The sequence below is a fragment of the Vigna angularis genome, chromosome 8, assembly GCF_016808095.1.
Source record: "Vigna angularis cultivar LongXiaoDou No.4 chromosome 8, ASM1680809v1, whole genome shotgun sequence".
In the NCBI taxonomy this organism is placed as follows: domain Eukaryota; kingdom Viridiplantae; phylum Streptophyta; class Magnoliopsida; order Fabales; family Fabaceae; genus Vigna; species Vigna angularis.
This window is the reverse complement of record NC_068977.1, coordinates 16,615,074-16,641,177: the sequence shown is the minus strand read 5'-3', so window position 1 is coordinate 16,641,177 and position 26,104 is coordinate 16,615,074. Positions and strand designations below refer to the sequence as shown.

Sequence of the window (26,104 nt, the reverse complement as noted above, 5' to 3'; positions counted from 1 at the left end):
ATAACTTTGAAATAAATATATAAAATACTAATAAGATACAGTTTATAGAATATCTTGTAACCATACAACTAATAAGATGATCATCAAATACTCTGCAATGATGCCGATAACCTAAGCATTGCTGCACACACATTGATATGTCTATGTGAAACTGTTGTGTATTTCATTGAATGATGTGGGCTCTATAAATAGCTGCAAAAAGTAATAAATTACATAAGATAAAAAACAACTGATTTGAGAATAAAACTAGAAGAAACCAAAAATATCTAGATCACGCTCTACAAAATAAAAACCAACCACTAGCTGCCAGGATTGTGAATTTGTGAATATATCAACTATTTGTTGCTTGTTTCTTACGTGTTCCACTCCCATGTTTCCTTCCTTAAAATGAAAATAAACATCAATATACTTGTTTTTCTTATGATTTACTGGACTCTTTGCCAAATTAATTGTTGATTTATTGTCTACTCAAATTTATACCTTTTCTTCTTGTATCATCTCCAAATTCTATAGTAGGTTTCAAAGCCAGTTTGCATGCCTGACACTCTATGATGCTGTCAGAAATTCAGCTTCGCATGTTGATTGTGCCTTAATGAGTTATTTCTTTTAGAGCCAAGTAAATGTTGTATCTCTCATGAAGAAAACATAACTAGTTGTGCTCTTTTGATGATCCACATCTCTACACCAGTCACACGGTCCGAGTACCCACTAAGTAGATAGATGTCCAACTTAGTATACATTAATCCAAAAGATAAATTTCTTTTCACATACCTAAGTATCTTAGTGTTTTCCAATGAAAATATCTTGGCTCCTCCATAAAACGATTTGTAACTCCCACGCTCAACATAAGGTTAGGCCTTGTGTTTGTCAATTACTCGAGACTCCCAATTAAGCTTCGATATATACTTGCATGAACAAGATCCCCTACACCTTTTTTTTTATACCCAATTCCCGAATCAAGCCTTTTAACCATAGTGCCTCCTTTACCCCTTCAGCAAGCGCACAATATTCAGCTTCAGTGGTTGACAAGGCAACAACTGATTGCAATGTTGACTTCCAGCTTACAGTAGTACCGAACAGTGTAAACACATATCCCGAACAGGATTTTCTTGTGTCCAAGCACTCGGCAAAATCTGAATCAATGAATCCTTCAATATAATCTCCACCATGAAAATTATTCTAAAAGAGTAATCCAGTATCAAGAGACCCCCGTACATATCTAAGCATCCACTTCAACGCTTCCCAGTGACTTTGTCCAGGATCAATCATAAACTAACTCAGAACACTTACCCCATGCGCTAGGTCAGGTCTAGTGCAGACCATCCCATACATGATGCTCCCAATCCCACTTGAAAATGGAACCGATTCCATTTTCCTCCTTTCAGCCTCAGTCTTTGGGCATTGCTCTTTGGTGAATTTCAAGTGTTGACCGATCGGTGTGCCAGCTGGTTTGGATTCAGTCATCCGATACCTTGAAATCACCTTCTGTAAGTAACTCTTTTGAGATAAAAACAAATTTCCCTTCATATTATCTCTCTTAATGTCAATGCCCAAAATCCTCCTTACTTCTCCCAACTCCTTCATTTCGAAAGCACCACTCAATTTTGCTTTCATCTCATGAATCATGCTCCTGTCAATGCTGGCAATCAGAATATCATTGTTGAACCAAACTTTGATTGTTAGCCGTTGCTAGGACTCGGGTTCAATCCCCAAATCCCCGGCAACGGCGCCAAAAACTTGATGAGACCCAATTTAACTTGTTAGTCGTTGCTAGGACTCGGGTTCAATCCCCAAATCCTTGGCAACGACACCAAAAACTTGATGGCTCAAAAATACTCGTTGGGCTCGATTTCGGCAAGTGCACCGAATCGTTCAAGTAATAAACCGGTAAGACCGGGTATCGTTTTCCCAAGAGACTCGTAATACTAGAGAATTGTGCGATTAACAACTCATATAGACTCAATAACATAACATCAATATACAGAACAAGTGCAGAAATGTAAATTCATACATAATTACAAGGTTGGACTTTGGTATTGAAGACACTTGGAAATGGAAAAGACTAGAAATGGAATGAAGTGACATTGCTAAGGTTAGTTTTCACCAATGCACTCTTGTGTATAACCAATTTTATCTCCTCTCTATCAATTTACTAAAGTCAATCCACTAAAACACTCTAGCCCTAATTCCTTAGGTGAAAGAGCCTAGGTTTTCCTTAACAAACCCCAATTCCTTGGCAATCTAACAAGCAAAACCCGCATTAAAGAGCTGGGATCTAAGACAACATGTGAATCATCTTCCATTCCTAGAATCAATGACCCACAAGGACTCTTATTTCAGTTCAAGATTTCATCTTACGTTCCCATAATCCATAAAACCCCAAAATCAAGCCATGAACGTTCCCATTACATGCAAGCTTTAAGATTGGAAACAAGAATACTAGCAATTGATAGAAAAGGCATATATATAATCAAATCATTCAACAATTACACAAGAATTCAAAGGCTACAACTAATCCCAACAAGATGGGTTTGGTTCTCCATTTCCATGGAGAACCCTAAAGCTTACAACATGGAAGATGGAAGAAGAAGGAGACCCAAAGGAAGAGGAGGAGATGTTTCCACAAGCTCCTCACGCCCTCCATGAGCTCCAGACGTAAAATCGCACCTCCAAATGACCAAAGACCCTTTCCCCTTCGCGTTTTAGGGTTAAATAAGCTGTCTGCCACATCAGTAAAAGTCGCGCCCGGGCGCCCTCTGTCAGTCGCGCCCGAGCGCGAAGCTCTCGCAAAAATTCAAATCTGGCGAAAAGTCGCGCCCGGGCGCCCCTCTGTTTTCGCGCCCGAGCGCGAGCCTCTCGCATTTGGACGAACGTCCTTCAATCTGGCCGAGCGTCCTCTTTCCTGGACGAGCGTCCTCCTGGCTGGGACGAGCGTTCTGGACGAGCGTCCTCTCTGCAATTTGGACGAGCGTCCTCTGCCTAGCTGGACGAGCGTCCACTTCTGCCTGGCTGGACGAGCGCCCTCTGCCTTGGACGAACGTCCTCTCCTCTGGACGAACGTCCCCCTCTCTTGGACGAGCGCCCGCTTCTGGGACGAGCGTCCTCCTGGATGAGCGTCCTTCTGGACGAACGTCCGCTCTCTTGGACGAGCGGCCACCTGACTGGACGAGCGTCCTCAATCTGGGACGAACGTCCTCCAGCTCCTGGACGAGCGTCCGCTCGTGCTTCCACTCTGGACGAGCGTCCGCTCTTCTGCCTTCTGGCGAGCGTCCGCTCTCCTGGGACGAGCGTTCTTGCTCTGCTGATGGCATTTCTTCGTGCTAATTTCTTGGTCCAGTTCTATCGTTTGTTGGAGAGTCTTCCAAGCTCATTTTTAGCTACAAAACAAGGGATTATTGATGAAAGTACATCAAGGTAGCCAAAAACACAATTATTTAGAAAACAAGGCAAGAGAAGAGGATTAAGCAAGTTATAAGTAAGAAAGGAGTTGATTTTGCCATTGAAATGATGCTTAAAATATGGTATAATTTAGCCTTATCAATCATCCACATATAGAAGAAGATACAGAACTTCTCTGTGATGATGCAAAATATACACGTAGTCATCATAATTGCACCGCTTGAAGTTCAACTTCATTAGAAAATCATCAAATTTTCTATACCACTATCTTGGACTTTGCTTTAAGCCATAAAGAGACTTCTGTAGCAGGCACACTCTTTCATCCACAACAAATCCCTCTGGCTGCTTCATATAAATTGTTTCCTCCAAGTCTCCATGCGGAAATGCAGTTCTCACATCCAACTGTTCTAGATACAAATTTCAGTAAGTAACTATCGCCATTAAAATTCTGACCGAACAGTGCTTCACGACAGGAGAAAAATTCTCATGATAATCTACACCCTCAATCTGAGTAAAGCCTTTGGCAACAAGTCTTGGTTTGTACCTAACTTTCTCACCCCCTGGTATAGCTTCCTTTTTCTTGAAGATCCATTTTGAACCTACAACCTTCTTTCCCTTTGACAGATCTACCAATTTCCAGGTGTTATTCTTCCTCAACGCCTCCAGCTCTTCCTCCATAGCACCCTGCCAAAGATGTCGATCGTTTCTGTGAAGAGCCTCCTTGTAACTTCTCGGTTCACACGAGCTTTCAAGATCTTCAGCAGCATTCAAGGCATAGCAAATTAAATCTGCCTCTCCAAACCGTTTGGTTGGCTTAGAGATTCTCCTTTCTCTATCACGAACAAGTTGATAATTCCTCAATTCATCACCAGCTCCTCTTGGGTAACTCACATCACCAGATATACCATCTATTTCATCACCAAGATCTATTCATATTTCACCCGTTCAATTTTCCTCTGATGACCGAACGCTTTCGTCTTGCCCTTCACCCATTCGGTCTTCCTCAGTCAATGACTGAACGTCCCCATCAGTAGTATGCTCCACCTCAACGAGCGTTTTCTTCTCGCATCCAGGATTTTCAGCATGCATTGCCATTCTCGTTTCGTCGAAAACGACATCCCTACTAATGATCAGCCTGGACGGTTTCGAGTCTAACCTCCACAACCTGTATCCCTTAACTCCTTCAGCATATCCAAGAAATACACTTTTTATCGCTCGGGCGTTCAGCTTATCTCCTTTGGCATGAGGGAACGCCAAGGAACCGAACACCCTCAAGTGTGAGTAGTCAGTCGGTCGTCCACTCAAAACTTCCATTGGTGTTTTATAGTTGAGGGCCGAAGACGGACTCCTGTTAATCAGGTATACGGCTGTATTGGCAACCTCTCCCAAGAAAGCCTTTGACAATCCTGATCCAAGCAGCATACACCGAACCCTCTCCAGAATTGTTCTGTTCATCCTTTCAGCCAAACCATTCTGTTGAGGAGTTCCCACCATAGTCTTGTGCCTCCTTATCCCTTTATCTTTGCAGAACTTATTAAATTCATCTGAAACAAACTCCAGACCATTATCAGTTCTAAGATGTTTCAGCCTATACCCCAATTGATTCTTGGTCTGTGTATGCCACTCCTTGAATTTCTGAAAGGTTTCAGATTTATTCTTCGGAACGTAAATCCACACTCTTCTTGAAAAATCATCAATTATGCTCAGGAAATACGTTCCTCCACCATGAGTCTGAGTTCTTGCAGGCCCCCACAAGTCAGCATGGGCGCACTCAAATGGCCGTTCGGTTAAGTGCTTCCCTTGACCGAACTATCCTGTGTGACTTTCCCAAGACGCAATGGTCACAAAAATCCAGCTTCTGCAGTTTATCACCTAGAAGTAAGCCTTGCTTTTCCAATTCTTCAAGACCCTTCTCACCGATATGACCCATCCTCAAGTGCCAAAGCCGAGCATTGTTCTCAGTCTTCCCACTTGCTACCGAGACATGACCAATGACTGTGGATCCCTCCAGAATGTACAAGCCATTCTTCATTCTGCCTTTGACGACCACCGAATCTCCATAACACACCTTTATCACTCCATCTTCGACTTTTGTTGTGTAGCCTCCAAGATCAAAAGAACTTATTGAAATTAAATTTCGCTTCAGTTCAGGCACATACCTCGCATCCTGCAGTACCATCTCCCGATTGTCAAACATCTTCAGCCTTACTGACCCCACTCCTTGCACTCGGCAAGCCTTATTATTTCCCAACAGCACATTTCCATGCTCTCTTTGATCCAGACTCTCAAAAAACTCCTTCACCGGACACATGTGATAGCTGCAGCCAGAATCCATGACCCAGCTCCTTTGAGAATCTTCAGACGAAGCTACCAGAACACCAACAAATTCATATCCTTCTGCCACATTAGCAGTTTCCTGTGCCCGGACGGTTTTGCCCTTCTCTGGGCAATACTTCTTGATATGTCCCATCTTCTGGCACTTGAAACATCTCACCTGTTTCACACCCTCTGACTTCGTCTTCTTCCCAGTTCCATTCTGCTTCTTCCATTTACCTTTCACCGAAAACAGCCCAGATGCCACCTCCTCGGTTGCCTATGAATCTTGGAGCTTTTGAAACTCCTTGGTTCGAATAGATGTCACAACCTCCTCTAGTGTGATTACCTGATCTTTACCGTAGAGCAAGGCATCCCTGAAATGCTCGAAGGTTCTTGGAATAGCATTCAGAAGAATAATTGCTTTATCTTCACCTTCCAATCGCACGTTAATATTCTCCAGATCATCAACGATCTTACTGAATTCTGCAAGCTGCTCCTCTATGGTTCTTGAATCTGTCATCTTGAACGAATATAACTGTTGCTTCAAACACAACCTATGAGCCAACGATCTCGTCATGTACAGAGATTCCAACTTTGCCCAGATTCCAGCTGCAGTCTTCTCCTTCGCAACCTCACTTAGCGTCTTATCACCCAAACACAATATGATTTCACTTCTTACTTTATCAACCATTCTTTTCTTCTCTTCTTGCGACATCCCAGCACCCATGTTCAACTCACCCTTCAATGCTTCATCGCATCCCTACTGTATCAAGATAGCCTCCATCTTGATCTTCCACAACCCGAAATCATTAGAACCATTGAACTTCTCAATATCGAACTTGGTTGCCATCGCTTCTTGAGTTTCTTGATTCACTGTCCCACGATGGGCGCCAATTGTTGGATTCGAGTGTGAAACAGAGAACCAGAAAGAACGAGAGAGAGAAGAGAGAGAAACAGAGAGAGGAATTATCTGAATATTACGGTATTGAATTATCTTGAAAACCAAGACAAGCTACAATATATATAGCCAATCCAAGTAAAGAAACGCTAAAGGACGAGCGCAAAAGAAGCCGAACGAGACCGAACAGCCATAAGACCTGGACGTTCATAACCGAACGCTCAGAAGAGAAAGTTTGGCCACAAACGACCAGACATAAAACCGAATGGTTGACAACAAGAAACCGAACGATCAAAAGAAAACCTGAGTCTAACTAACAGGAAGAAATCTCAACTACATCTAGTGATATTGTCTCACTTATAATATGCATCATATCAAAGATATATATATGAAGATGTGGGAACAGTGGAAGAGCACAAAGGAACTCAAGGCCTTCTTTTTTATCATGTTTATGGTAAAGCGTTTTTTAATTTGTCAGAATATACAAAGAAATCACAAAAATATATTGTTTTGTATCAGGAACTCTGTATCAAAGAGCCAAGGGATATAATTTTAAGTCAGTTGCAGTTAAGAAGACTTCGAAAACATTAAAAAAGGTATGCTATTTTTCTAACTTGTGATAAGGTAATGACGATGTGAGTGAAAATGACTTGTAGCTTTTAAACTTTTGCAGAGTATTCTGAAAGCTATGGATTCATGTTAAGAATATTTCCTCATTTCTTTTATTAATTACATTTAATAGTTGACTGATTGAAAAGTTGGCAAATTCCTTTAATGTTACAAAGGATGTTACAAATTTTGGAGCTACTTATTTCTATCAGTATCATGCAACTTAAAATTCAAAATTTAGATTATTTTGCAGCTGGTCACTTAATTGAGTTTTTTCACCAGGAATCATATTGCCTTTTGTTACATTAAATTATCTACTCTACAAAAAAATGGTATTATTGTTGAAGCTTAATTCTTGCTTTACACTTATAGTGTGACAACTATTCATAATATATTTATCAAGTGTTTCATCCATGTTATTCTTGTGTGTGTAAGTTTAATCAGGCTCTTTATTTTTAGGGAAGAGAAGCTGAATCAATGTTTAAAGAATTGATCAGTAAAGAAAGTGTAGATGAACATAACTCTTCACTGATTCAATTTCACAATTGTAAAATTGCAAACCAGTCGTCTTGCCTTTGCTACTCCCTTCAACTCAGCATTCAAAGAGGGAATTCCTTTCTCCTACTCCAAATTGCAAACCAGCCGTCTTCCATTTTGTTTGTAAGACCCGTCACAAATTGAGAAATTGGCATTCCATTATTAGCCTGTACTTCTGAACTAGTGGGAGAAGATTGTCCAGCCTCAGTTTCAAGATGGAACCTACTTCCATCATCTCAAGTCATTACACTTGAATCAAAGATCGCAACATTGATATCTGAACAAGGTTTAATTCCAAGGATTATTTGTAAAAGTTGTTCATCATAAATAGTTTTATTAGGTCACTGTGTATGTGTATGAATTATTTATTGTGTATATGAATTATTTATAAATTTCAAAGATTAATTAAATATATATAATAATGTTACTAGCTTTATTTTTTTGTATGTTTTTATACAAATTTTATTATATATATATATATATATATATATATATATATATAGGTAAAAAACTAAAATTAAAATATTTATTTTAGAAGGTACAGTTGAAAAAATGAATTCTTTGAATATGAAAATGTAGGATTAGAATTAAACTTTACCTCATTTCAAGTTTTATTTGAAAAGTTATAAATAAAATAAGTTTGTATAAAATGCTGATAAAAAATTTCATTTTTCTACTTGCTAACTTAATTTAATTTTTGTATTGATACTATTTCTTTATTACAGCAAGCTTGCATAATAGCTTAATTAAATTAATATATTAGAGTTTTAATTTAAAATAATTTTATTCAACTTTTTATGCGTATATGTATTCACAACAATTGATATAACTACTATTGTCCACTTATAATATGCGTCATATAAAAATATATATATATATATATATATATATATATATATATATATATATATATATATATATATATATATATATATATATATATATATATATATATAAATAAAAGGATGTGGGAACAGTGGAAGGGCACAGAGAAACTCAAGGCCTTTTTTTATCGTGTTTATGGTAAAGCCTTTTTTAATTTGTCAGAATATACAAACAAATCACAAAAATATATTGTTTTGTATCAGGAACTCTGTATCAAAGAGCCAAGGGATATACAAAGAAAAGTTGAACAAATAAATTTTTAACTTAAAAAATGTCTTAATATTATTGATCAAAAACTCATATTCGATTCTCATAGCATCAAAATCAATTTAAACCTCAGACAAGAAAACGTTATTGATCCATAATTGATACAATTAAGAATAACATAACTATTAAATTTAAATACATACAAATCGTTATTGAAATATTTATTCACATATTTCATCTAAATGTTACACTTATCCCCCAAAATAATATATAGCAGCACCATTCTAAAATAATAAAAATACATGTTGTAAACACAAGAAAAACAAAAGCTTTAAAATGGATATGGATGAATGGGTATGTTACGTAGATATAAATGATTTGTAAAAGGTAAATAGATGCCATACATTATATCAAAACTATTTTCGTCACTGCTTTCTCCAATTTTCTCCAAGAAAAAAAGAGAATGAATAACTAAATGAAAATATGCATTAAGAAATTAAGGAGGTAATATCACTAGTGCAGGGAAAATGCATCGGTTATTTTGGCTCATAGACAGCGGTTTCTAAACCGAGGCATATACAGGCGAGGTAAAAAGTCTATCTCTTTTTGTCTCGGTTGTGAATGGAGATAGTATTGTGGACTCTACTGCCTTGGTTGAGACCTGAACCGAGGCAGTAAAGTGTTTTTTTTTTTCTTTTGCACTAGTCTTTCTCCGTCGCATCTTCCCTCTCCCGACCACTCCCATTGTAATTCACCTCCCCTTCCTCTGCCTCATACTCAAACCCCAACCCTATCACCTCATTGTCAACACCATCCATAGAAGTCCCAAAATCTCCATCCCCAGAAACGTCCTTCCACTCCACTGTCAAGGGTACACCACAGGATCGCGCACTCGCGAGTCCGCATTTCCGCAAGCGAACCGTCCGCGACAAAGAAGACGATGCCAGATTCACTCAAAAACACTTCCTCTCCCTTTGATTTATCTTCCGCCGACTCGATCGCAATGGAGATTATGAAAATGACACCATAATCGATCCACCTACCACGTCATTGAGAAACCCCCTCGACTAAATCGAAGCAACCCTAACTCGCCATTTTGGGGACTGACATCCTTCCTCACTCTACCGTCAACGGATTCTCATTCGCATTCTCTTTCTCTACGTCATACTCAATTTGATCCTTCTTCATGTATCTCCAATCAATTCAAACATTGCTCCTTTTCTCCGAACAGAGAACTGCAATTGGATGAGGCTACCGTTTCCAATCGCTCTAATTCGGCTTCGTCGAGATTGATTCGGAAGGAGATTACAGTCAAAACAACACGCTGTTGGAATCACGGAGGAGGTCTTGGCCATCGCGATGAACATCGCTATGCATCCCAAGACGTGGTTGGGTTTACCTATCGTCTGGGTACCCTGTCGCTTGAATCCTCCAACGTGCGGAAGTCGGACTCGTCCATCACCATGGCGCCAATGTTCACCACGCCATGGAAGCTCCCCGACGGTTGTCGGAGCTGAAAGGCACTATATGGGGTTGTTCGTGGAGAGGAAGGTGTTGTTTGGGGGTGTTCGTGGAGAGGAAGGAAAGTTCGCGTGAAGAGGAAGAAAAAAATTGTTCGTATGAAAATTCTGAGTAACCGAGGTAATAGTCCATTTTCGAAAAGTTTGTCAAATGAAAAGTCTGACTTGCATAAGAGAGAGAAGATTTCTATAGGGTTATATGCCTCGATTCCCCCTATAACCAAGACAATAACAATGTCACTGCGTTTTGATATGTTTCGGTCATATATATATATATATATATATATATATATATATATATATATATATATATATATATATATATATATATATATATATATATATATATATAAAACACGTTAAAATCCTTTTTTTACTAATGTATATATATAACTTACCCTTAAAAAAGAACACATACGGCAAACAATTATCCCTTGTTCTTCTTCTCTTCCCTAACAAGATATCACTATTTCTTTCTCTCATAAAATGAACAAGTTGAGTTGGGTATATTTAAAGTACGAAACCTGTTCTCACTTATCTGCTATGGTTGAAAAAACAATGCACCGTTACCATGGCCAATAGAACTGCCTGACTTACAGTATCACACAGACTACATAAGGTTTTGGCTCTGATTTTGGGTTTTTAAGAAAAAGCAAACCACCGTTCTTACTGCCAATACAAATGCTTGTCACCGTTACCCCAACTAATAAGAGTGTTTTTCTATAGCATACTTTAACAAATCTTTTGGATTTTTCTTTTCATTTTTTAAGAAAAAGCAAAGCACCCTTACTGCCAAGACACACCATTACCACAACCAATACTATTTTTCTTTTAAAGTATTATCCCTAAAATACAAGTACTTTAACAAGAAAGAATAAAGGCTATTTAGAGTAACTTTCTACAACAATATGAAAGATTACAAGAAGATTTGCTTCAACTTTCTACAAGAAAATCATATATTAACATATCTCACCATTCAAATCCATGGAAAAGATTATAACATGCAGCCAAAAAGCAGCATCTGTACAGAACAAAAAAGATCAACAGTTAATATATTACATAAAATCAATGACTAAAATCAATGAACAAAAACAACAGCACTGGATGTATTACATAAAATCCTATTTATAAATTATTTCAAACATTTATGCAAATGCAAACACTTTCATTATATATATATATATATATATATATATATATATATATATATATATATATATATATATATATATATATATATATATATATATATATATATATATATATATGTATGTACCAGAAATGAAAACAGTCTTGTATAAGCTGTTTTTACAGTGTCAAATTTAGCAAATTTAAATTGTAAACTATTTTCATAAGTTACAAATAATAGCTATTAGGTTAGACCAATGAAAACAGCCTTGTATAACAAGAGCAACTACAAAATATTATAACTAGCAAAATCTAAAAACAATATAATTTTCCTTTGTATATTAAGAGTATTTTTAATTAACAAAACAAATTTACTTAACTTTTATGTCGTATTACATGTAACATTTTTATTTTTTTAATAAACAACAACATTATTAAAATTACCTCCAAAATTAAATATATTTGATCTTAGTTCTGTTTATATATGATTTTTTTCAACTCCTATATATCCATTAATTTGTTGAAAACATAATATATTACAAAATAATTAAAAACGCCTTGATTCTCATAAAAACAATGAGTTAATAGAGTAAAAGAGAAACTTAAAAATACTTAAAATTTTAATTAAAATATCCATCAAAGATTTAAAGATAAAATGTAAATAAATGTCTTAGAGAAGAAAATAATGAAAGTTATAATCCATTGAGTATTTAACTTAAAAAAAGATATTTCATATTAAAATGATTATTAAAAAAATTTAAATCTTTAATTAGGAAGTGTAATGAGAAATCTCATTTGTAATAGTTGTTTTTATTTTCAAAATCTATGATATATACAAACAAAAGAAAAAAAAGAGAGAAAAAGACATAAAAGACATAAAAGACAAAAAAAGAGTAAAAAAAAATTTCAATGAAAGACAAAAAAACTCTCATTTTCAAATTTTAATATCTTTAATAATTTCAGAATCCTTCTACATGTGATTCCTTGTATACATAAAAGACAAAAAAAAAAACTTACTTAAGCATCAATGAAAACCGATAAACCATTGAAAAAGAGTAAAAAAAAAAACAGTTTTCAATAAAAATAAGATTCATTGAAAAACTAAATCTGCTGCGTCGGAGAAGCCAGTGATTCCACCTTAGATATTGCAGAAGGTTCGCTGCTCCTTTGTTTCTTCTTCTGTATTTTGTTTCTTTTTCTTATAAATAAAATTTGTCTTCTACATAATCGAATTGAAACAGGTCCTTTTTATTCTTTCGTTATAAGTTTCCAAAGATATCATAAATAGATAAATTGAAGGAAACAAAAAAATAGATACAAAATAAATTGATTATTTTACACTGATTCAGACGTCAGGGATTATGTTTCGTCATAAAGATCTGAATAACAAGATGATTAATTCACATGTACTAGTCAAAAAAATTCCATTTAAAAACATTCTTTTATATAGATAAAAGCACACGAATAAAATAAAATAAAAAATTCCTCCATACAACATATCTCGTATATCTTTATCTCTAGAAACACAAAAAATTTCGAAGGAAAAACTTTGATCATTACAACAAAAATGCATTTATTTAGGAACGAGAAAATAGTGTCGGCAAAAAATTTGAAGCAAATATAGTGTGAGCTCTGTGGACAACATGAAGATAGCAACGACCTCACCACATATAGAATTTAAAAAAATTAAAAAAATAAAAGTTTCATCCATTAGAGAGAGTCCTCTCTCTGGATTTTTTACCCATTTGCTAGGGTTTTCCTTGACACTTTTCTATGTTTTTCTTATATTCAAGATGTATACTTGGAAACAAAAAGATATTTTGTAATTTAGTTTACTGTTTTAATATTTAATGTAGTTTTTTGTTTTAATTTTTAATTTTAAAAATCTTTATGTAGCTCTCAACGAATTCTTTATATGTAATATATGTAATATCTTTATATTGGTCTCTCTGCTTAAAACTTTCATTTTTATCTAAGAGCAAATTAGACATTGTTTTTAAAATTTAATTCCAATTCTTATTAGAAAGGAATCTATTTCTCTAGATTATTTGGATAGTTTATTGTTTTACATTTGGAACAACTATGACATTCAAATTTGTTAAATTTTTACTAAGCCCTTTATTCCTTTAGTTTCAAAATTATTAACAATGAAGACAATAGAAACCATGACATTAGTTTCAACATTCAACATTATTCCTTTAGTTTTTTTCGCATTTGAAACTAATTTTTCTTCCTCTTTTATCAGCCTATGAACTGGATCTTATATCAGACACATCAATGAGTTTGCGAAGTAATTTTTTGTTTATTTCAACTTAGGGTAAAGAATAGTTAACATTGCCGACAGCGCATGAACCTTAGAAAATAAAAACAAATTAAAGGTTCGAGGGAAAGACATGGTTTTTTTAATATAATATATATATTTTGGTTTTGGAATAATTCAAATTTGGTAGTTTAAGATTTTTATGGACAAATTGAATTAATAAGTAAGAGTAAACGTGTGATAATTATAAGGTTTTACTTCTTAACCATAAATAAATCCATAGAATTATGAGCTTGGTCAGATGATAGAACTTGACCACAAAGCTCTACCAATAACTAGTCAGCTCGACTATAATTTCAAAGAGCGCCGAATAGGCATCTCGCTTAGCTTAAACCGGAAGGACATTAGACTACTCGAGGTATTCTCAAACCAAAGACAAACGACCTAGGCCATGAAGCTCGGGCCACACAAGATGATCTCGCCCTCAGAGTTTTGCCCACAAGGATAACCTTGATCTTGGAGCTCAGTCCATAGAGAACAACCTCGGCCTCAACAAATGTTACTCACACAAACAAAAACGCAAGAACCTATTAGAATCCTAAAAGTAGCCCGCCAACGAGTTTAGTGTGACAGATTCTCCCAGAATGGAGTTTGTCCCTTAATACAACTCAGAGGCAAGCTCGAATCGCAACAAAAGTTAAAAGCATATTACAGATGGTAACCAAGACGAAAAAAGTAACATCCAAAAGACTTCGAACGAGGCAAAAAAATTAATATATTGTAACCAAGACCATAAACGTAGTATCAGTCCCTGAAGTGAGGAACCCAAAAGAACTCCAATGGAGGTATCCAAAACCCTCCAAATAAGTCATCCAAAGCCCTTCAAGTGAGGCAAACTAAGAACATGAAGGTAACACCCAAAGATCCAAGTAACTAAATTCTAACAAGAATAAAGTGTTGGAGGGATCTATGAAAGATGGGTCTAGACTCTTTCTCTTGGATCATCTTAAGTCATCATGAAGATTTAGTAGAGTAAGAATAATTTTGGGCCTCGTATTTTGGGCCAAATAGTCTAGATTTTATTTGGGCTTTGTATTATGAGCCAAGTAGTATAGATTTTATTTGGGCTTGGTATTATGGGCCTAGTAGTGTAGCATTTCAAATGGGCCTTGTATTTAGGGTCAAGTAGAATAGGATTTTGACCAAACAAGTCAACAAAAGGTCAAGGCCCAAAGTTGACTATGCTTGGACCTCCAAAATGGGTGTGTTGACCAAGGGGTCAACATTTTGGCTAAGCTTGGAGAACAAGGGAGAAGAATTTCGTTTTAGACATGTGGAAGCTTCCCATTGGAGACTTTTCCTCCTAGTTAATGGACACGTGTCACTCTAGGAATGGAGAGTTTTTCCATAGGTAGTGGCCACATGTCACTCTTTCATTTGAGAGGATTTTTGCCACTTGTCTCCCTCCTATTAGAGAGGATTTCTCCTTGCTCTCCAAGACAGCCAAGGTGGATGTTTTAGGTTAAAGTTTCAGCCCATTTTGAGACACCTTAGCCTATAAATAGAGGTGCTCTCCATTAAAATTTACAGTAAAGTTATGTTGCCATTTTTATGTCATACTACTCTTTTAAGGTCACCCTAGGCTAGAGCAACCGAAGTGGCCTCCTCTAGCCACCTTTCTCCAAGAGTTGGCCCAACCTCTCTTAGAGAACCACCAAACACACCTTCCATCACCATTTAAACACCCAAAACCATGAGCTATCAACACCTTCCACCACCACCAAATTCCGCAATCTTCATCCATGAACTTATGGCTTGATTTGCTTCTATATTTGGCTTGTCCTAGCTAGAGCATTGCCATCATTTGGTATCAACAGTCTTGGTTCTTCAAAGAGCTAAGTTTCTTGGTTTTGATCCTTTGTTACTTCCTTGTTGTTTAATGCTTTCCTTACTTGTCTTGTTGTGTTTTCCTTTTCCATCTATCATTTTTTTTCTAGCAGTAAACTAGGACGATTTTGAAACTTAAATTGCATCTAGTCCAGTTGTCCAAAAAATACGTAAAAATATCCAAATGAAATCACTTTGAGTTCTGTGTAGAAAGTTATAACTAAAACACTTAACAAAGGTCAAAGCTGCCAGAATGTTGTCATTAGCGTTTTTCAAGTTATGTTTTGTTAGTTTTGGCTACTGTTTTGTGCCTTTTCCTTTTTGAGTCATCCCTTACTGTTTTTTTGGGTCTTTTATTGATTTATATTTGGTGCATTTCATTGTTTGAGTCATTTTAAGTTTTTTAATCCATCCATGTTTGTCTAGAGTCATGTGTAGTTCTTTTCTTGTCAATTTTCTCTAGTAACTTTGAAAAATCTTAAAAAAAATATATAACTTAGTTTGCAAAACTGCACCATATACAACCATTTGAGGGTCTTATCTTTGATGTTTTGGGTTCATACTTGCCATTAGATCATTGGCAAACTCTTAAAAAAAAATTCTCTATTGATGTTTTTAGTTTTGAACTCCATTTTGATTCTAGTAGGATTCTCTTCTATTTTGTGTTTCTTGTCTTTGTGGCTTTTAAAATCCATATATCATCTCTGTTCCAAGTGTGTGGTGGTCTTCTTTTGCACCTTAAAAGAGTGAAAACAAAGTGCTAAAAGCTTTTAAGCAAAAGACCTCAAAAGAGTACTAAAGAGAGCCTAGAAAAGTGCTGAAAAATATTGTGTACTTAGACCACTACCATTGTCTTTGTGCAATCTGTTTTGGAACGTGCTTTGCTCACTGTTTTGGGTTTTTATCTTCACTTTCCAATGGCTAAAAGTCTTGGCTATGATGTTAAAAGAGTGGCCTTAGTGTCCCATTTGCTCAAAGTTGCCAAAAGACAAGAACCACCCATTTTTCTTCTAGTAATTTTTGTTTTTGTGAATCTATTCTAGCACCTTTCATTAGGATTTCTTTTGAGTGCTAACCTTTGTTTCTTAATCTTTAATTTCTTGCTTGTCTTCTTGGATTTCTTAGTTTTTTCATAATTAAATTCTTTTTGCAAAGCCTTTCCTGTTTTTGGACCTTTTTATTGCTTTTATCCCTTGTTTCTTCTTGCACAATTTCAGCTTTGGTTACTTTGTGTGGTGTAGGTTCTCTTTGTGAGGTGATCCAATATCTTAGAGGTAGCCTTCTAGGTGGTGGAGACCCAAAGGGAGCTTGAAGTCTAGAGTGGTAGCCAAAAAGAAAGGAGAGAAACACTTTGGGAGGTAGCTTTGATTTGGTTGTAATTTTTTTTTTAGTTTTGTAATCTTTCTTTTTTTTTCTCTTGTAACTAATGGCCTTGTTAGGTGTCTTGGGGGAGTCTTTGGTGCTCAATCCCATCTCCTAACAAGAACCTTTATTTCTTAGTAATTTTTGTTTTTTTAGTTGGTTGGTTGGAGGAACCAAAGTTCTTCTAACTTAATCATTAGGCCGCATAGCTAGTTTATTTGCTTTCTTTAATTGTGATAACTTAGTGTATGTCAACTTTAATTTCAACTTTAGTTCCCTTTGAGAAATTTGGTTCAAGAGTACCTAAGGTAAAATTTGGCTAGGAAAGGCTTGGTATTTAAGAAATCCATTGTGATTCACCTCTCTTTCCTATAAGTGAACTTGGGTGTCTTTTGCCTCCTTAAGTCTCTTAAGAAACTTTCGTTGAAATTTAAGTATTTGTTTGTTGCATTGCATCTTTTTGAAAACCTTTAAGGATGTCTAAGACTAATTCCGATGAAATTGGAAGTGACTCTATTGAGGATGTAAAACCCACTTTGAAAAATTTAGCAAAAGAGCTAAAGTCACTTAAAATTTGGCAAAGGCAAGAAACCCTTCTCAAAGAAAAAGAAAGAATTGAAAGAGAAGAGTATCTTGCTAAGTTGGAAGAAGAACTTAGATTCCTTAATGAGAAACAACAAAAAGCCCAAGAGGAAATAAAGAGAAGTAGGAATCATACAAGGAGGAGTTCTAAAACTCCAACTCAACTCACACACCATGAGGTAGATAGTAGGCTTGCAAACTAATACTATCAACCTCACCCACATAGAATTCATGATAGAGAGAACACTCCAAGAGAGGTTAGAGTAGACCTCCCCCATTTCCATGGTAAAGAAGATGTTGAGGCATACTTAGATTGGGAGATGAAAGTTGAACAACTCTTTGAGTGTCATCAAGTGAGTGAGGGAAGAAAGGTCACATTGGCCACATTGAGTTTCCAAGGGAATGCCATGTATTGGTGAATCTCCCTTGTGAGAGAGAGAAGACTCTCTAATTTTCCCCAAGTCACCTATTGGAATGACTTGAAAAGTGCCATGAGAAGAAGGCACATTCCCTCATACTATCATAAGGAGCTAATGGAAAAACTCCAAAGACTCCAACAAAGAGACATGAGCATTGAGAGCTATAGGCAAAAGATAGAGCTCTACATGTTGAGGGCGGAAATTAGGGAGGAAGAAGAGACCACCATCTCTAGGTTTCTAAGTGGTCTTAATCTTGAGATTAGGGATAAAGTGGAATTGTTGCCCTACCAAGACTTAAATGACTTGGTACAATTTGCATTAAGGTAGAGCAACAACTCTTAAGAAAAGGTTTGAAAGCTTTCCACTCTAGCTCTAGTGTTAAGAAAGACTACAAGATGGAGGGTAAGCAAGTGGTAGAAGAATAACCCTCTAGGAATCTAGGGAGGGAGAAGAGAAAAAAGAAAGAAAAAGAAAGGCCAAGGGTGAGAACATCATCTCACACTGGTGAAATTAAGTGTTTCAAGTGTCTTGGTAGAGGTCACATTGCATCACAATGCCAAACCAAAAAGACCATGATCTTAAGGGGTATTGATTTATATACTAGCCAAGATGAGGAAAGTGATAGTGAGAAAAGTGGTGCAAAGAAAGAAGAAGAAAGCCCAAGTGAGGATGCCCATCCTTGTGAGGGAGAACTTCTTATGATAAGAAGGGTTCTCTATAATCAACCTAGTTCACAAGAGCACACACAAAAAAGATAACATCTTCCACACTAGATGTAAAATCTTAGACAAAACATGTTCCCTTGTTGTGGATAGTGGCTCATGTTCAAATTGTTGTAGCACTAGGTTGGTTAACAAGCTTAGATTAGCTACTTTTCCTCATCCTCAATCTTATAAACTTCAATGGATCAATGAGGACAAGGAATTAGAAGTTAATCAACAAGTGATGGTCAAGCTATCCATAGGGAATTATGAAGATAGTGTGCTATGTGATATAGTACCTATGGATGCTTGTCATATTTTATTAGGAAGACCTTGGCTTTTTGATAGACAATATCTACATAATGGTCACACCAATGAATTAACCATCACTCACAATAAAAAGAAGTTTGTACTTCATCCTCTCACACCTTCTCAAGTGGAAGAGGATCAAGCACAAATGACAAAGAAAATAGAAAAAGAAAGAGAAAAAGAAGAAGGTAAAAAGACAATAAAAGACACCTTTTGCTCTAAGTGTCAAAGATGGTGCACAAGTCTCAAGAATGCCCCAACAAGAAAATTATGATGTTAAGGGCCAAAAGCTTGAGTAAAAGTGTAAAGGTCTCCTTTCCATCTTCCTCTAAAAGCATGGCAAGAAAAGACCCAAAGCATCATTGTGTGGGAAATAAAATTTTCAAGAAAAATGCTCCTACTTTCCAAGACCTTAATCATTCACTTGATTTAAGGTGTATCCTTATTGGGAGCTACATCCTTCACATACTCTCTATTATAACATTTGTTCTAACTTGTGTTATAAAATGGATATTTGACCCTGGTGGAAAACTAAGGAAGAATTGAAGATTATGAAGAAAAGGAAGTTGCCTTTAGCCTATGTTGAAGATTTGAGGGCAAATCCTTTTCAAGAGGAAGGGGATGATGGCATACCTCTTGCCATAACCTAGGACCTTAATGAAGTGTTGGAGGCATCTATGAAAGATGGGCCTAAACTCTTTCTCTTAGGCCATCTTAAGTCATCATGAAGATTTAGTAGAGTAAGAATAATTTTGGGCCTTGTATTTTGGGCTAAGTAGTCTAGATTTTATTTGGGCTTTGTATTATGAGCCAAGTAGTCTAGATTTTATTTAGGCTTGGTATTATGGGCCTCGTAGTGTAGCATTTCAATTGGGCCTTGTATTTTGTGCCAAGTAGAATAGGATTTTGACCAAACAAGTCAACAAAGGGTCAAGGCCTAAAGTTGACTATGCTTGGACCTCCAAAATGGGTGTGTTGACCAAGGGGTCAACATTTGGCTAAGCTTGGAGAACAAGGGAGAAGAATTTCGTTTTAGACATGTGGAAGCTTCCCATTGAAGAGTTTTCCTCCTAGCTAGTGGCCATGTGTCACTCTAGGAATGAAGAGTTTTTCCATAGGTAGTGGTCACATGTCACTTTCTCATTTGAGAGAATTTTTGCCACTTGTCTCCCTCCTATTGGAGAGGATTTCTCCTTGCTCTCCAAGACAACCAAGGTGGATCTTTTAGGTTAAAGTTTCAGCCCATCTTGAGACACCTTAACCTATAAATAGAGGTGCTCTCCATCATGTAATCACCTTTGATTTAGAGTAAAATTATGCTGTCATTTTTGTGTCATACTACTTATTTAAGGTCACCCTAGGCTAGAGCAACTGAAGTGACCTCCTCTAGCCACCTTCCTCCAAGAGTTGGCCCAACCTCTCTTAGAGAACCACCAAACACACCTTCCATCACCATTCAAACACCCAAAATCATGAGCTATCAACACCTTTCACCACCACTAAATTCCGCAATCTTCATCATGAACTTATTATGGCTTGATTTGCTTCTAGATTTGGCTTGTCCTAGCTAGAGCATTCCCATCAGCAGAGGACTACCAAGGCAAACCATCAACACAATAATGAAGATACTGAAGTACAATAGATAACTCAAAACGCTAGACCAAACACAGGAAAAACATAAACTTTCTATATTCAATGTTGAAAATTCCATATTGACTAGAAATAAAGTAAAATTATAATATATAAGTAAGGTACAAACCTCACTTTACAATTCAATTTGTAGGGTTGAATTAAGTTTAAAACTCACTTTCTAATATCCAAGTACAAATATCAACTTGACCTATAGTCAAAGGGACAAAAGAAGTCTAGTCGCGGAGCCCGACCATCAGAAAACTAAGATTGGCCATGGAGCTCGGCCAATAGAAAATTCAACTCCTTTAACAAAGAATCCAACCCAAAACAAGTGTAGACAAACTCGACACAAAGCCAAAAGTCCGGAAACGGAGAAAGAAACAACAATTGATTCCCATAATCCTAACTCGATTACAACAGCCCAATACGTGATCAACTCGAAGTACACATGGTCAAATATAAGAATAGTTTGGAAGTACACGTGGTCAAATATAAGAGTAGTTTGGTATTTCTAAACACCAAGATACGAAAACCCTGATAAAAAAAGAGAAGCCCAACATCAGAATAATTCGACGCGTAAATAACTATACTCGGGTATAAAAAAAAGACTCGAACATGATAGCAGAATGATAGTCGAAAAACCCAACATAAAACAATACAACTTGGCCATAGAACACAGCCAACAAACAAAAAATATCATTTTCTTTTGAATTAAGAATACTTTTAATTAAAAATAATTTACTGATATTTTATATCTTATATGTACCATTTCTTAATTTTACTTATTGTTTAGATATCAATAATATATATTCATTAATTTTTATTTTTAAATTATGTGATGACATGAAGCATGCATTTCAAGAGTATTGAAAACACATTGATTTCTATAATATAAAAGAATAAGTTACTTGATTGAAAAGAGAAATTTAAATATATTTCAGATATTGGTTAAAAGAAAATGACCGTAAAGATAAATTACAATAGTCATTAGGTAGAGCACTAAATAAAAAGTTTTATGTCTCTAAAATTATTGGATTATCCAAAAATAAATTACTCGTATATAGTTGAAAAAATTTATTGAATTTTTTATATTTGAACTCATTTATTTTGAATGTAACATATTATATATATATATATATATATATTATTTAAAGATCATTCCAACAATAAATAAAATTTGTATAAAAATATAAGAAAAATAAAACTAATAATATTAATATAGATATTCAACTCACCTTTGAAATATATAAATTTTCATATACACATTGGTCTAATAAATAATCTTATACATATTTATAATATTGGATTATATGGTTATGGAGAATAACAACACTTAGTCGTATTAAATAAAAATCTATATGGCTAACCATTAGAAATAAAGGATCTAAAATTGTTTCTTAAATTTTAACCATTAGAAATATTCAGAATATATACATCACTTTATGATGAATATATTATTATACATCTAAGCAGTTAAATACAATACCAATACTCCATTTCGGAAAGAAGGCTCGCTGAAAAAAGTTTCATAAAAATAATTAACATGAAACATAAACTCCTACAAACTTGTTTGAAAAACCTTGTAGATGTTAGGTCTGTTCTTCCAGCAACCAAGGAAGAAAAGAAACATGCAATTCAATAGTTGTGAATTAGACTACAAATATATAATATAATTTACTAAAATGTAACATCTTAATATAACATTAAAAATTTACCATCATGTTTATTGACAAAAAAAAAATATCATGTAAAATATCTTAAACGACAAGAACAATTCACTTAAATTTAAAAGAAAAGTTAACTTTGAAGAAAAATATGTATAAATGTCATCCTTATCTGTAGGACGGTAAATCCCAAATCAAAATGGCATTCTTCTCTCGTTAATAGCGTTAGTTTTTTTTTAAGAAACAAAGTTAACTACACATAATCTATTTTCTGTTTTTATCATATTAAGAATATTTATTTCTTTATCATACCAAGACCTAGATGTTTAGAAAAATACAAAATCGATTAATTTAAACTAAGAATTTAAACATGACATGATGTTGTGTAAGACACTATGCATGTACATATCATGCAGACAGAATTATAACTCATATACAAAGAGTATCATAACATCTTGTTTTTAATTACCTTTTCATTTGCGGCAGCAACCTTAAGTTTACCTACTTTCACTACTTTTACATGTCTTGAATTTTCGTCCTGAATATAGCTCGGTTTTCTAGACATATTAAGCAAATTTTCAACCACTTTTAAATGATATTAAGACAACAAAAGTATGAGAAAAAACAAAAGAAAGATGAAGTGGTGAAAGTAATAAAACAAAAAGAAGAATACATATTTTCTAATAGAATTTAAAATACTTACTCAATGTTCAAAAAGCTTCGGCACAAAGAAGAGTCATCAGTTTAAACTTCTTAGACAAATCTAATTTATAATATACAGTGATACCTTCTTGAAATCAATCCAAAGAAAAATCATTTAGTAGGTGATATGATTGCATAATCAAATCCTCTAAATGTTTCAACCATGAATTAGTTTAATTCTTAGTTGACAAGGATGGAGACCTACACCAAAATCATCCATATGAATAGAACTGTCAAGTTAGCTCATCTGATAGAAACAGAAAAAAAAAAAGAATAGTAAGTCTGCTCTCAGAAAATTTGAGCTTCCCCAATCAGCTTAAATCGCAGCTTCTGCACCAGAAAACTTTTTGTCAAGATGAAATTGGAGAGCAAACTTCCTGTAGCTTCTTAATTATTGTATCATTAGCCGTCAGCTCAATTTGAAGAATTTTATACCAGTCCATCTCATTGCCAAACAATTTCTGATCAACAAAGCAATGCACATCATAGACAATAAGCATTTGATTAATATTCTCCAAATAAGAATATAGCTGCTGAGCCTTGAGAGCAAATTTTCGAGCCCCGTTGAAATCTTTGTTTTGCATTTTCTTTTCAGCAATTTCCTTGGCCCTTACACCTCTTCTTTATTCCACTCCATCCAAAATTCAAATTTCAAAACCTGAAAGTGAGTCACACGGACAACCAAGCTACATTTAATTTGTAACTCTTACGAGAACAGACTAGCTAAATGCAAGTGCAAATTGTGAACAAATCCTCCAAGACTCCACCAGTCAAGAAAAAATTACAGTCTACACATTCAGATTGACCCTACAAATATTATATAACATGCAATTATAAGATCCCATGTAAAAAATCTTAAAATGGAGTTGTTGATATAAACAAATTTTTAAACATAAAATTAATGCATCAGTAGATGGTCCACCATATCTTTCGATTTGCTAGGAAAACTTAAAAATTTATCAAGCCCACTGGGTAAGACCCTCGGCCCTTTCGAATAAGAGAGAAGTTATGTTCATCCATACTTTCTGTACTAATCAATTCTTCAAAAATGGCTTCAGCTCCTCCTTCCTTGAGATCAAGAGCCTGATTAAAATTACACACAGGAATAACAGTAAAGAAACAATTGATAAATATATTATGAATGGTTGTGACACCATGACTAAAAGCAAGAATTAAGCAAGGGAATATTATTTATGGTCAAAAGGTTCAATCAAATGACCTACTACAAAATCATCTAAAATTTGACTTTTAAGTTGCATGATACTGATAGAAATAATTAATTCCAATTTTGTAACATCCCTCAATAGTATTAAAGGAATTTGCAGATTGTGGTTATTCAATCAGTGAACTATTAAATGCAATTAATAAAAAAAACATCAAGAAAAATTGTTATATGAAACCACACCTTTCCGAACACTCTCCAAACCCTAAAAGCTGCAAGGCATTCCCAACATCTTTGGGTGGTAACTTGATGTCAAATATTTCTTTTAACTCCATGTTTTTTTCAAGTTCCCATGAGAGAAGTACTTCAGGCTCCTGCAAGAAATAACAAAAAATAACACGAAACCATCATGACAAGTTTATCATAAATTGAAATATGAACACATTTTCACTCACATAAACTTATCATGAATTTGCATAGCTAAACAAGAGATCTCTTTCAACCAAATCTGTCAATCAGAAGGTAAAAAATAGCATACCTTTTTCAGTCTACCTTCCTTTGATAGATTTAATGCTTCTGAAGCCTTCTTAACTGCAAACATTTCTGCAACTGACTCAAAATCAAATTCCTTGGTACTTCGATATAGGAGACCTGGTACAGTACAAGATATATTTGTGATTTCTTTGAATATACTCTTGCTAATTTTGGATGGTGTTGCAACTTAAAAAAAGGCTCTGCATTACATGACCAAAACAATGACATTGAGCTCCTATATATATACTATTTCTATGTTCCCTCATCTTCATATATATATCTTTGATATGAGTAGGACTATAGCAGTAACCCTAGTTGAGATTTCTTCCTCTAACAGTGTTGCTAAGCATATTACACTTGTATGAAAAGTACAAACATCTAAAATAAAGTATTATGCAGCATCCCATAGTCTGCTTTCACAGAGGATTTACTTTCTGATAAGATTTTATTAAAATAAGATGAATATATTTAATTTAAAATTGTGAAATATAACACATACAATGAAAACTATTACATGTTATCCTAAGACACAAGCAGTCTAATAAGAAAAAATAAAAACTATTTGGAGTAATTTTCTACATGAATATGAAAAATTACAAAAGAAGATCGGTTTCAACTTTTACCAGATCATATATTAACATATCTCACCATTTAGATCCATGGAGAAAATTAAAACATGCAACATAAAAACTGCAGCTGTACAGAAGAAAAAGATGAGCACTTAATGTATTACATACAATCAATGAATAAAAAAGAACATCATGATCTTATGATAGTTAATCTAAACTCTAACAGTAAATTACTTCTTCCAAATTCATCCTAGAATATGCTCTGATCCAATTCATATGTTGAGAAAAGAGAACAAAAATATGGTTTCTAATGAGAAAAAACAAATACCATTGGAACTATGCTGAACGGATTGCCACCATTCGGCACAAACATGAACCTCAGATGAGCAAGCAGTGACCGAGTTGGGAGCGAGTTGAACGGTGAAGGATAAAGAACCTGTGACCGGAGAAGACAGTCTCTTCATCGGACATTGAAGAGATGTTGCTATGTTAATAGCTTCAGCTTCTTTTGTTTCTTTTTGGAAGAATTGTTATCACACACAGAACTTTGTTATTCTTGTTAACAGGTTTTCATAATTATACAGCAATGCACCGATGTTACGGCCAATATGACTGCCCGCTCAATATTACGGCCAATACTATTACCTGCTCAATCAGATATCACGTGATGTTTTATTTATTAATTATTTTTGATATATTGTAGGTTGTGGTTAGATATCAGTAAAGTATAAACATTGTTTTATATTATAATATTCTAGCGTACAACATTTATAATTATCTTTATTTTATTTTCTTACAAAATCACTTAATTTAATTTAAATT

General features: G+C 35.0%; 1 protein-coding gene across 2 annotated transcripts; it reads right to left on the bottom strand.

The window, feature by feature from the left end:
• Positions 1-23,039: 23,039 nt before the first annotated feature.
• On the bottom strand, positions 23,040-25,812 carry LOC108345151 (uncharacterized). 2 transcript variants are annotated; one of them, XM_017583729.2, is made up of 5 exons: positions 25,611-25,812; positions 24,718-24,830; positions 24,423-24,553; positions 24,040-24,100; positions 23,040-23,675 (listed from the first exon to the last, which is right to left on the bottom strand). In XM_017583729.2, exons 1-4 carry the CDS (start codon positions 25,744-25,746, stop codon positions 24,052-24,054), a joined length of 429 nt encoding a protein of 142 aa, XP_017439218.1. In that variant the 5' UTR covers positions 25,747-25,812; the 3' UTR covers positions 23,040-23,675; positions 24,040-24,051. The 2 variants fall into 2 exon arrangements, with proteins under 2 accessions (XP_017439218.1, XP_052723333.1); XM_052867373.1 differs by having other exon boundaries at positions 23,040-24,100.
• Positions 25,813-26,104: the final 292 nt, after the last annotated feature.

Excerpts from the sequence above, each read along its gene's own strand:
- LOC108345151 (XM_052867373.1), bottom strand. The coding sequence starts at position 25,746 with ATGAAGAGACTGTCTTCTCCGGTCACAGGTTCTTTATCCTTCACCGTT. Across the intron at positions 24,831-25,610 it reads CGTTCAGCATAGTTCCAATG|GTCTCCTATATCGAAGTACC; the intron begins GTATTTGTTTTT and ends GTACTGTACCAG. Across the intron at positions 24,101-24,422 it reads TTTGGAGAGTGTTCGGAAAG|GCTCTTGATCTCAAGGAAGG; the intron begins GTGTGGTTTCAT and ends AATTTTAATCAG.